This window comes from Mercenaria mercenaria, chromosome 13 (genome assembly GCF_021730395.1).
Source record: "Mercenaria mercenaria strain notata chromosome 13, MADL_Memer_1, whole genome shotgun sequence".
Classification (NCBI taxonomy): Eukaryota; Metazoa; Mollusca; class Bivalvia; order Venerida; family Veneridae; genus Mercenaria; species Mercenaria mercenaria.
Genome location: NC_069373.1, coordinates 11,026,897 through 11,041,061, shown reverse-complemented (window position 1 = coordinate 11,041,061; position 14,165 = coordinate 11,026,897). Strand labels below are relative to the sequence as shown.

At 35.2% G+C, this 14,165-nt stretch overlaps 1 protein-coding gene across 1 annotated transcript in view; it reads right to left on the bottom strand.

Moving 5' to 3' along the window:
* LOC123530521 (SCO-spondin-like) overlaps positions 1–14,165 on the bottom strand; it is a 149,274-nt gene that overhangs the window by 95,157 nt on the left and 39,952 nt on the right. The window contains exons 10-14 of the mRNA XM_053520726.1: positions 12,943–13,113; positions 10,830–11,000; positions 10,364–10,537; positions 1,789–1,959; positions 1,370–1,540 (exon numbers count right to left, since the gene is read on the bottom strand). Coding sequence (XP_053376701.1) covers positions 1,370–1,540; positions 1,789–1,959; positions 10,364–10,537; positions 10,830–11,000; positions 12,943–13,113 — 858 coding nt within the window. The remainder of the gene's footprint in view (positions 1–1,369; positions 1,541–1,788; positions 1,960–10,363; positions 10,538–10,829; positions 11,001–12,942; positions 13,114–14,165) is intronic.

Here is a 14,165-nt window from a genome sequence, read left to right as displayed (position 1 = left end):
CACATATTACGCATTTGGAGCCAGGAGTGAGTTATTACTGTATTATTTGGTAGTATGGAGGATACTTTTCCCAATTACATTACCAGTTTAGTATTAGTTACATATACAAGAAGTAGATTAAGTAAGGGTTGATTTCACAGAAGCAGAGAGCACCACAAACACAGGCCATAGATCCACGCATCGCAAAGTAAGCCCACAACAAAAAAGAAGCTGTAATGAAAAAATGTTATAGACGGATTATAACAATACATGTTTCTACAGTTTATAAATGTACATGTATTTGTGAACATTTATTACGAAACCTTCATCTGTATATGATACTTTAATACTTAGAATATGTTGTTTTAAAGGATTTATATATCTGTAAATTATACAAAAATGTTACGCTTCAAAACCCTCTGAATTTACTCCTTTTTGCTTCTATCAATATCTCTTTTTCAAGACATAAAATTTTAACGCCGCCATTTTTTACCTAACATAGAAGTGTAGGTTTACATTTGATTTGGTAGTGATCAGCACTTTGGCATTATTCTGTGGTCGAAAACTTTTGACTATTGAGATAACCTTTTCAGAAAATTTCGTTATATAAAACATTGTGTTAAAGTATTGGGATACTTACCTACCGGCAAAAATATCCCGCAAAAATGAATAACTCAGAACTATTAAATCATTCCGTTACCGAGTCTTAATATGGACAGGTAGATTTACGGTATGATGCAGCTTTTAAATGGGTATATCATTTATTTATCATCTTGAAAGCACCTGACTAAAACGGTCTCACAGTAGCTTTGTCCTAATACAACAGTGTAACAATCTACCAGCAATTTTGCATTATTGTCTGACAAGTATAGTTAATGATTTATGTGTCTTTCCTGTATTTTGTTCATGCAGCAAACGGTTCATATATTTAGTTGATTGTCTTTTTGAAAATCTTAAAATATTGTATCTGTAGTTGGTAGACGAAACATTCTTTCTATTATTTATAGCAAAGTATATGTAAAACCATAAAAAGGTATTGATATTGATAATTTTGACATGACACAAGACAGATACATTGTAATTAGTGTTACAGGATAAGGTGTTGTTCGTATGCACAGTCTGATGGGGGATAAGATAACTACATTTCAAACATATTCACCAACGTTACTTTCAACTTCGTATAAAATGTATCCATATTTATTGTTTTGTTAGACAAGGATTGTCTACGACTTCAGCCGTAGACTATCATAATGTCCCTGACACACACACAAAATGAATATTCATTTACATGTAGTACCGTCCATTCAATATATCTTATAGAAACTACAATGAAATAATAATTTATCATTTCTGTGTGGTGGAATAGAAATAAGAATGTCTTAAAAAATACCTGGGCAATTTCCAAGGTCTTTACTTTCGTGTCCGTTAAAGTCACCAGGACAGTCATGACCATTAAACATTGGTGCTGGAGAGTTGCAAGTTCGAATACGTGACCTTGACCCCTGAGCGCAAGTGACATCCCAACTTGACCAAGCTAGCCACGCTCCCCACATGCCATTGACTATAATTTTCAAAGTAAATACCATCATGAAATGCATTTGCTTTTAAAATTAAATTACATAAATTCTTAATATAAAATTGTTATCTTTTTTCCTTGAATGTGTGCATCAGTTGATTTGAATTATATATAGCTTTTTAAGTTTAACCGTTACGCTAAGACTAATTCGAAATTTATTATTATGCTTTTTACAAGAAAATATAGCTAGCGTAAAATTTTGTATTTAGTTTTGTGTACAAATCAGGTCGTACCTGGGCACGGATTCTGCGTGCATATCTTTGATTCACCCACTCCTCCTTGACAGTCTTTTCCACCATACTGAGGCATTGGGTTGTTGCAAGTTCTGTTCCTGAACTGAGTACCATTAGCACATGTGACGTCACAGTGTGACCAGGCTGACCATGATGACCATACACCGTCAACTATAAGAAAATTAAATAGAAAATACATTTCAGAGACAGACAAGATACGCAAACTATTTCAGTGCTTAAAAATAAGTTTGCAATCGTGGTAAAACAATAAGCATTTTTGAGAAGATGCTGATTTGCATTAAATTATCGGCTAGATGAAAGAGTTTCGTACTGATATTCTAAAAGATAAAAGGTAAGGGCAGATTCCGGAAGAACAGAGCACCCCAAACACAGCCGTGGAAACATGCATCGCAAAGTAGGCCAGCAAAAAATAACTGTAACGGAAAAAATAGTAGACGGGTTGCATCAAAAATCCAACAACACGTATACTTTAATTACATGAAAATTACGAAAAAGAGGTGTGTGTTTATGTGTGTGTGTGTGTGTGTGTGTGTGTGTGTGTGTGGAGAGGGGGGTGGGGGTTAGATGAAAGGATGGAGGTGTTGTAATAAACGGAGAAAAGGCAAGGATGAATATTTAAAACACAGTCTCCTTACAGCATAAACCACAGCAGCGCGCATACACACACTAGAGCACGTGCGCACGCGAACACAAACGCACACACACACACACACGCACGCACGCACGCACGCACGCACGCACGCGCGCGCGCACACACACACACACACACACACACACAAAACACTAGCATGTACAGAAAGTCTCGAAAAAAAGCCAAACACACACACACACACACACACACACACACACACATGCATCAAACACTAACATGTACAGAAAAACTCGAAAAAAAGCCCAACACACACGCACGCACTCACACACGCAGAGAGAGAGAGAGAGAGAGAGAGAAACTCAAACATAAAACAAGCAGGAATAAACAACAAAATGGGGCTCCGACCAAAATTATTGAGGACACTCATAGTAAAAGCAGATGGACGCAAATGCAAGAGACACAAATGCAAGGGGGTTTAGGGGAGGGGGTGATTGGGGAATGGGGAGAGAGGTATGACAACAACATATACTGTCGCAAACGAGTTCACTTTCATGGGGAGTAGGTGGTCTACGAATATGCACATCGCAACCTATATATCAAAATATTTGTAAGAGTCTTAAGTTTCCAAAACCAGTTGATGCCAGAATCCAAGTGGTGGGCAAAGTGCTCAAATTCAAGATGGCCGCCAATATTAAATTGAAAAATAAAAAATCATACTATACAAAATGACTTGACAACAATATATTTCAATTTTATAGGCATGGTCCTAATTCATTACAAGTTTCTGTTGCAGAATAGATTAAAACATAGTATATTTTTTCTTCAAGTAAATTGAAATGTACTTTTACAAAATATGGAGGATATGGCATGCAAAATTATAAGAAAAATTTCCTGTTTTAGATACATTCCTTTGATAATTCTATCACTTTTAATTGCTTGATTATATTTTACAAGTTTTGTGATTTATTATGTTCAGAAATTTCATAAACTATATCATCAGTATTTTACATGACAGCTTTTAATTAATTTATTATTGAATAATCCAACAAACAAGGGCTAAGTAAACAGCTAAGTGGGTGGGGTAAATCGGCGTACACTTACATAAGATTATAGTGTAATACTTTTAAATGCATGTTAAGTAAAGGTGTAGTTTTTTAATGTCCAAACTGTTTCTTTTGGACAGAACAAACACGTGAAAAAGAATTATTACATGATTAAAATTTGGTATATACCGACTTTAGTAAAACTAAGTTAAATAATGGTTAATCTGCAAATGATGAAAATATATTATTTTCACATTATGACAAGGTTCGTTGTTTAAGTAAAGATATGTTTCTTAACTCTTTCTATAAAGTAATTAAAAAAGACTAAAATGTTAATTCAAAAATTAAAACCACATTTTTTAGAAAATTTTGTAGTAATTACATAGAATGTTGATTTGAGTACTCGGGTCATTTTCTTGTAAAAAGAGAATGTAAAAAAATATTCAAATACAGCATACGTAATATGTCTTGGACATTTTAAGTTTACTTGTAAGCTTGTGAGATATTGTAATATCAGTGAAAGATGGAATGCTGCTCTGCAATGACATCTTTTAAAATATAAATAAATAACGTTTAGAATGTTAATTCTAAATTACAAAACAACATACATTGAACAAACGTTAATTGATACAAACTGGCATAATATGATTTAAGTAATCCAAGTCACTAGCATACACGATGTGTATTTTCATATGTCTTATCTCCTGTACACCGGAAAAAAACAAAATTTTAATTCTATTTATTTGTTATTTAAGGAAACATGTTTCTACATATTATACTGCTATAATTACCTCACACTACAAAAGTATAAGGTAATTATAGCAGTACAAAATGTACAAAAAGCTTAGGTTGAAAAAGGCCATTGAGAACATATGTAGGAAGCTATCTGGAAACATTCTAATGGGGTATCTTTGTATACGTCAAATACACACAATCATGCATAATATGTTTGCAATTTAAAGTATACTTGTAAAACATAAGTTGTTTCTGTAGAAATAAAATACAAGTATTGCTCTGCAGTAACTTATATCTATATTAAGAAATTGCAACATGTCTAGAACACGGCAGCTCGCGTCATCACTAAGACGCCCCATCACAATCATATAACATCGATTCCGAAGGAGATTCATTCATAGCCAGTGAAATACAGGGTGCAGTACAAGGTTCTGACCCACACTTTTAAGGCTTTACACCATCAGTCCCGTGATATGATAGAAGTGTATAAACCGATCAGAAACCTAAAATCACAAGACACGCTGTCACTGGCTATGCCAAAAACTAAAACCATGATGTATGGCAATCGCACCTTTTTATTCGCTGCCCCAAAGCTTTGGAACTCCAGTCCAGTCACGATCAGGTAAGCTCACATGCTAGCTGCTTTCAAAAGCTTGCTAAACATCTACTTCTTTGTAAAACATTTCGTTAACTGACCGATGCATTATTTTTCTTTTCATAAAACAGCGTAGAACGGTATTTTATTCTAGGGTAATTAAAATACTTTTAAATATGTTTTATCTGTATGTTTTACATTCACGATCGAAAAATAAATTAGTAAAATGAGAACACTTCTTGTAAGTTCATTTTACAAAAAAAAAATGTTTATTTGTTTTGAGTTTAACGCCGTTTTTCAACTGTATTTAAAAATAACAACATATATTTGAACAAATGTTGACTGATACAATCTGACATAATATTTTTTGAGTCATCTGAATTACTGTCACACACGATGCAGACTAAAATTTTAAGCATATTTTTACACAATGTCATGTCTTTGCACTCCCAGCGCAAATGCTACATCAGTCCTCATGTCCTATGATAAAATATATGGAAATTTCATAACATACTGCCTGAAAACATATAAATTGGGCGATGCTGAAAATCTTTTAATGGAGGATTTGTACAAAATGCATGCCGATAACACACATAGGTGATATTGTATAAGTCATTTTAAGTTTACTTGTAAGACGTTGTTACTTCTGTTAAAGTAACAAACATTTCTGCATAATCAAATATATCAAAAATGAGAAAGTTGATTCTTTCAAAGAAGTAACATACACCTGAATGAATGTGAACTGTAACAATCAGGCATAATATCAGTTCAGTCATCAGTACGAATACCATGGTCAATGCTCCTGTATTGCGATCGCAAAAGCTCTGGAGCAGCTACTGGCTGTATCATCAATTCATGTTTTAAGTATTTATTCTCCCCATTGTAATCATAACCGAAGTCTCTTGTTCGTGGAAGTGCATTCCACAACACCATTAACTGATAGTAACATCGTAGCAAGTGCTTGTAAAAACTGTTCTCTGTTGGCTGAGGGTTTTTGGGCTTCTTCATGATTAGATTCCAAGTTATGGTTACTGTCAACAGAAAATCGATTGCTTTATCACCTTGCCCATCAAGGGTTAATGGCTACTCTATTGTTAGTGAGACTGTTCATTGCGTTTTGCAGTATATACTCTGTATAATGGAACGAACAAGGTTTTCTTTGTGTTGCCCTTTAGAAGGAGAAGCTTTTTTAATTTTTTAGAACTCGTTAGTGTCCTTGTACATATGCATTTTTAGATGTGTGTATGTTACCTCTTTTCATTCATCATGGTGCTTGAAATTGTATTCATCAAAAATGATATGTATCTGCTTCATTCCAGTTGTACATCTTGACTTTACCAATATAGGTTCAAGGAATATCTGGGTGGGTTGCAAAGCTGGTGCCCCAAGCATTTAAAAACTGCCATACCGTCAATAAAATGCAGTCGGCACTTTCAAGAGACGTAACATGGTTACCTTGTAGAGTTTCCAAACTTTGCCGAGAAATCGGACTTCTTTCTTTCAAGATGAGTACTGAAATCTGTATCAAACATTATACTTGTGGTCCAAAGGTCTTTATGATTGCTTTGATAAGTCTATGTGAAGCAAAGGACAAACCGGGCGTGTCCTATATTGACCCTAGGGTCACGATTTGAACAATCTTGGTAGAGAACAACTAGAGCATGCCACATACAAAATATCTAAGCTATGGGACTTATGGCTTCAAAAAAGATTTTTAAAGGTTTTTCCCTATATAAGCCAAAGTAAAAACAATTGACTCCGGAGTGCAGTCAATTTTGACCCAAGAGTCATGATTTGAAAACACTTGATAGTAGACAATACCAAACACCAAATAGCTTTATGGTTTTGGCCAAGAATACTTTTCCCATGTCAATGAAAAACAAAGGACCTCCTGGAAGTGCATATATTGGCCCCAGGGTAATGATTTGAACAATCTTGGTAGAGAACCACAAGAGCATGCCACATACTAAATATCTTTGCTCTAGTCCGTATGGTTTAAGACAATATTGTTTAAGGTTTTTCTCTATAGAAGTCTATTTATACCATGTGCTCCCAGGGCGGGGCCAGTTTCAACCCCAAGTGTATAATTTGAACAATCGTGGTAAAGGACTACTACACGATGTTACATAACTAATATCAAAGACATAGGCCATGTGATTTTGTATCGAAAGATTTTCAAAGTTTTCTCTAAACAAGTCTATATAACCATGTGACACCCAGGGTAGGGCCATATTTGACCCTAGGAGATAATTTGAACAATATTGTTAGAAGACCACTAGATGATGCTTCAAACAAAATATCAAAGCCTTATACCCTGTGGTTTTCTACATAAAGATTTACATAATTTTCTTTATATAAGTCTGTATGAACCATGTGACCCCCCGGGGACATATTTGACCCTAGTGATATAATTGAACAATCTTGGTAAAAGACTACTACACGATGCTACATAACTAATATCAAAGCTCTAGGCCAGGTGATTTTGTACCAAAAGATTTTCAACGTTTTCTCTAAACAAGTCTATTTAAACCGTGAGACAGCAAGGGTAGGACCATATTTGACCCTAGGAGATAATTTGGACGATATTGTTGGAAGACAACTATATGATACTTCATACAAAATATCAAAGCCCAAGGCCCTGTGGTATTGTACATAAAGAGATTTACATAGTTTTCTCCATATAAGTAACACCAACATACCAAATATCAAAGCCTTATATCCTATGGTTTTGGAAAGTACGATTTTCAAAGTTTTTCCTCTATATAAGTCTATATAAAACATGTGACCCCAAGGGAAGGACCATATTTGATCCTATGGATATCATTTGAACAGCCTTTGTAGAGAACCACTATAAAATTATACATACCAAATATCAAAGCTCTAGGTCATGTGATTTTGTACCAAAAGATTTTTTAAAAGTTTTCCCTAAACAATAAAGTTTATATTAACCATTGAACACCCAGGAGCCATATTTGACCCCTGGAGATGATTTGAACAATATTGTTAGAAGACCACTTAATGATGCTTCGTACAAAATATGAAAGCCCAATGCCCTGTGGTTTTGTACACGAAGATTTACCTATTTTTTTTCTATATAAGTCTATATAAACCATGTGATCCCAAGGGTGGGATCATACTTGATCCCATGGATATAATTGGAACAATCTTGGTAGAGAACCACTGGATGACGCTACAAATTAAATATCAAAGCCTAGGGCCCTTTGGTTTTGGACAAGAAGATCTTAAAGGTTTTCCCCATATACGTCTTTATTAACCAACTGGCCACAGGGCAGAGCCATATTTGACCCTAGGGGGATAATTTGAACAATCTTGGTAGAACCCACTAGATAATGCTACATACTAGATATCAAAGCCCTAAGACCTGTGGTTTTGAACGAGAAATGTTTTAAAGCTTTTCCTTTCGGTTGCCAACAGGACTTCTGTATGGAATTCAATTCGTTAAACAATTTTAAAGAATACTATCCAAGGAACATCTCTATGAAGTTTCATCAAAATTTGCACGGTAGATTAGGAGTAGCTGTTGTTTATATGAAAGTGTGGACGGACAGACGCCGGCCAGTGAGCGATCACAATAGCTCAACCTGAGCACTTTGTACTCAGATAAGCTAATATGATAACATGCTACTGTTAATAATTAACTATTCATTAGATATGTACCGGGTATATAAATATTTATATTTACAACCTATATCTGGTATGCATGTATACACCTATTAGTATGCGTTGTTTCATTTTTTTGTAAATGTCAAAAAATATCACAATTTACTCTGTAAATCACAACGCATTTGAATAATCAACTTATGTACGACTGGTATAACGTAAAGAAATCAACAAGCTGAAGAACTTTTTTCAAGGTTGTTGCCAGTATATAATATTAGTCAGTTCAAAAAACATTGTGGCAGCCATCTTAGCGGCCATTTTTTAAAATAGTTTTACATTTTCATCTAAATATATATTTCGTACTTAAAATTGTTTTGATAATGATAATATATAGTAGGATGTATACATTACAAAGGATGATTATTAATTTGTTTCTGATTCCAGCTACCATTAAATATATTCTATATTGACTTACCCCGCCCACTAAAATATATATGATATCAATAATTTAGATGTACCCTTAAACAAAATAACAATGCTATTACAATTTATTATCATTTGATCAACTCTGGATTGCATAGTGCAATTTACAACAAATGGAAGCATACAAACAAAGTATATTGACAGTAAGTTCGAGAAAATAGTATTGATCACATTTTAATCAATATAAAATTGGTTTAAAATATGTCAAAAAGTTTTATTTCATAATGATTTATGCATATAATTTTGTAGATTTGTAACTTTAAAAATGTTATAATAATTCCAAATCAATTTGCAGCATCAAATAAAATTAAATGCTTTTATTTTGCAATTCTAAATATTGGATAGCATTTTCATGTATCAGTGGCCATCTTGGCGGCCATCTTGAATTTGAGGACTTTGCCCAGTGTTTAGAAATTGGCATCAGGCAGTTCTGAAAGCTACAGATTCTGACGAACATTTTGGTATGCAGAAGTTGATGTGCACATCCATAGACCACCTACTACCAGTTTTAAGCTACTTATCTGGCCATATTTGCAGCATGAATACAAGACAACATACGTAGCACAAAATACGAAACTGACATAAACGTTGAAAACAGCGAAACCGCTTCGGAACGGTCAATAACCTGAATATGGAAAACTGGGGGTTTAACCACGTTTAAGGCTTGCCAACCTCGCACTTGGTCTTTGTTATACACCTTTAAATATAAGCAAGGCAAGTAGGGCGGTAATAAAATTCTGTTTTTTTAGGGGTGGTGGGGGGGGGGGGGGGGGGGGGGGATGTATTATTGATACTCCAGTTTCAAAATGCTTTGATCGAACCTAATAATAAAACAATTTCAGGGAGGCCACCTATGTGACGTTTAGATACCCTACATACGTCTCGATTCAGGTCTAAGACAAAATGAGTGCTTTCCTTCGCACAAAGCGTCTGCCATCTGCCATCAGTTCTCAGCACTTTTCTCAAGCACTTCGCCCAAATGCTTTTCGTAGATAACATAAAAACTATCGCAGATATTTTGTGCAGAGATAGTACTCATTGCAAATCCGTCAAGTAATAAGGAAAATATAGGCAAAATGTCACCTGAATTCGGACATTTTCTGCGTGTGTACGGTATCCAAAATCACGTGGTTTGGCCACCCTGATTTTCGGCAATAAATATTGAGACTCTCCTTTTTCATACATTGTCAATTAAGACATTCACAATACTTACTGCAAAGAATTAGGCATCATTATAAGCAGACATGGCATCAAAATTTAGAATAGTAAAAAGTAGAAAATATAAATAAAAAAGCTATGTATATTATAAAAACTTCTTACTGTAAAAACTATATAAAAGATTCGTCATTAATTGGATAGGAATGAGCCGACAACATTGTATTTCGCGATATATAAACATAAAGGGCAGTCACTTTAATACAAGTAATGAAATTCAATGCATTATAACAAAACAATAAAATAAAATAGAAATATTGATGGACTTACCTGGACAACGTGGCTGAATACATTCTCTTGATTGGAACAAATCTCCGGCGCAGTAAGCTCCACCATTACTAGGTATTGGGTTCGCACACTGTCTAAATCTTTTCACTGCGCCATGGCCACAAGTTACACTGCATCTCGTTCCCCACTCGAGCCAGTCAGTCCAGCCTCCAGCCACTGTATTTGTCAAATGCATATGTTTAAATTCTAGTTACTTCAAATGATTAAAAAGCAATACACTTGATATTGTAGATAAGGTCACATACATGTATAACCTGCTGTTAAATATTGCGAGCGAACTCGTCACTTACGTTTACCTTTTCCCTGTAATTACCCCGATACAATGCTTATTGAGATTATTTCGCAATTTTCAAGTTATATTATTTGGTTATAAAAAGGGAATGGTTATTAACACTCCACATGAATATTTAAAGAATAAGACACTGAAGTATTAGTGACCAAACTTTACCAGGGCATTTGAGAGATGTATCCGGTGTGCACGGGGCGGTATCAGTTGCGCTCCCAACACAGTATGCACCGTTTGCAACTGGAGCAGGGCTGTCACAGTCTCTTTTCCTCTGGTGAGTGTTCCCACACGTGCATTGTGCCCACGCCTGCCATTGTCCCCATTCTCCATCAACTACATTGCCCAAAATAAATATTAAATGTCTTTCAACATGATTAGGCTTTTTAGTTGAAACCTGCGACCTTTTCGTGCTTGTATCAAATATATATCACATTTTTACCTTTAGTCTAGCGTGATGTATACTTTACAGTAGCCGTTTGACCATCGGCCTCGTAGAAACGACGTTTGATCTTTGCTATCGTGACATATCAAATTTGCACTAGACGTTTGACGTTTGACCTTGTGTAATATCAACTTTACACGTAACGTTTGACCTTTTGTATCTTGCTATATCAACTATATCATAAGACCTTTTATCGTGTACAATGTTGAGACTCTGTATGTTTTCCTTACGAAGCATTTTGTTATAGTAACAATCACTTTTAACAATACTATCCGATTGAAGGACTTATGTACGACGGATGTATATGTATTATAGGGCTAATTGCACAAAGGTACTAACGTTTGTCTGAGTCTAAAATGATTGCCAGGATCTTACGTTGCGGCCACTCACATAACAAACACAAAAACATGTGCACGAAAACAACATTAAAGGCGAGTCCGGGAAAGGCTGAAAATTGTAATGCTTTGATTCTCCACACATTCGTCCAGAAGAACGTTTGTTTATTGTTTCTATCAATTTCATGTCTTTAGAATAATATAGAAATAATGCAATAAGACAAAATAAATTGTATGTCAATTTTTCAAACCGGGTCATAACGCGTTCAGGTTTAAATTCAGAAGGTATTTCCTGAATATTTAAACAAATAATTGTATGGTACCGGACTCAATCACCTCATTCACTTTTGAAACTGCCTTTCATTTTTATGTTATTCTTCATTTCCTTTAATTTCCGGAAATTTCGCGATGGTCTAAATAATGCAGTCAATATCAATTATCTGCTGAAAAATAGAGTAAACTCACATTATCTGTGTTAAAGCCTATGGCGGCGTCCTGGTGCCAGCAGAGAGATTTAAATTTGTCTTAAGCACGACTTATTATCTCCTACGTAGGACTTAGACGGTACTTGATTGTTTTATCCTACTTGTGTGGGTGCGTTTGTATGCTTGTGAGTCTATAACGGTACCCTAATGTTTTCTTATGTGTTGCTTGTTCGTTTTTCTATGTTATTCAATTGATCGTAGTTGTGTGTTTATCTTTGGTACATGAGTGTCTGCGCTGTTGTGGTTTACGCTGTAGTGTGACTGTTATTAAAGATTATGGCATTCCCTTGTATATTCGTCCTTATTCAACTTTCCCCTTTGGGTTCCCAATCCCCCCCACACCCCCGACCCCAATTTGCCCCTTACCATTTCCTTCTCCTCCATCTATATTTAGCATAAATTAATATGTACTTGTTGGATGTTGGAAGCAACCCGTCTGAAATATTTTTCCATTACTGCTTCTTTTTGTTGTGGGCCTACTATTCAAATGCGTGGCTCTGGGGCTGTGTTTTTAGTGCTCTGTGCTTTGGAGAAACCTATCCTTACCTATTATCTTTAGTATCTCCCATGTAGAAGATACTATATCCTGCGTAGGAGATACTAAGTTTTACATAGGAGATAACTATCCCACGTAGGAGTTATTATCTCCTACGTAGGACTTAGTATCTCCTACGTAGGTGTTAGTATCTCCTACATAGGACATAGTATCTCTTACGTAGGACTTAGTATCTCCTACGTAGGGAAAACTATCTCCTACGTAAAACTTAAAGAACTAGAGATGGAGATACCATGTCCTACGTAGGAGATACTATTACTGCGTAGGAGATACTAAGTTCAACGTAGGAGATACTATATCCTACGTAGGAGATTTTAAGTTCTACGTATGAGATATTAAATCCTACGTCAGACAAATTTAAATTTCTCTATAAATTATTTTCAGTATACCTAGATATCGCGATGCATCGTCATGTTAAATTAATTCTTTCTAAATCACATCATTTAAACATACATACCGCTGCAAACAGCCTCGTAACAGGTATCTGTATCTTTGCTTGGTCCCGAACAGTCATCCCCTCCATTAGAGGGTGGAGGATTAGTACAAGAGCGTAAACGTTCTTTTGTGCCAGTTCCACAGGTTGCACTGCATGATTGCCATGGCGACCAGTCCGTGAAGTGACCATCAACTTTATTCAAGAAAAATTAAGGTGAAAATTTAGGCCTGTAACTAGAAACATTGTGAATAGGGGCACTGTTTTAGAATAGTTATTTATCCGTCTCGTTGTTAGAGGTTCGTGAGTATGCAGAGAAGTGTTAAATGTGATGCTTTTTCATTTAAGCCAGGATATGAAAATGCAAGTAAATCTAGCAGTGATGTTTGCTAAAGAACACACACATTCGTCACAGGTAAAGAAGATCTGGGCATAAAACAACAGAAACTATGAGACTTTATGTATGTGTCATCGTTTACTTCAGAAGCAAACTTATAAGCTGCTAAATGAATACCCCGTTGAATGTTGATAGGGGAATCAAAATTAATGTCCTCTGCATCGTCTTACGTTGATAAATAATTCTAAAGCATTAAGTTTACAGTAAATATGGGTTCCCATTCGAAGAAATTCTTCAATCTTTTTTTACCTCTAAAAATATATCTATACGTAACCATTATTTATGCATATGTCAGAAGTATGGGATCTTATTTTCTAAACATTCAGAATTCGTGCGAATATCAAACTGTCTACTGGTAGCCAGCTGGGTTGGTTTTTTGATATTTTCCAGAGTTTTTTTCTGTTGAAAATGACAAAATCATTCAATTTATCGCTTGATTTGCTGTTAGATATATTAATCCAACACGTTCAATATATACATCGGTCTTCGAAACATTCAGAAAAGCCAGTGCCAATTCGCGTGCGAAAACCTAGTGTTAGGCAGTTGGTGATTCAATATTTTTCAGAAAATCATTTTTTTCGGCGAAAATGATTAAAGCATTCAGCTATCAGGTTGTCATTCTCTTAGGTATTAATATTCCAGACTTTCAATGTATACATCAGTCTTCATCAAAATCAGGAGAGCCAGTTGTCTATTCGTGACATTTTCAAGAAATGTACATTTGCTCTCACATATCAATACCAAACACTTTCAATATTTTTTTTTCATTAGCTATCGAAACATTCAGAAGACCAGTTTCAAATTCACATAGAATACCTAACTACCTACTGGTAGGCAGTTGGTAATTCGA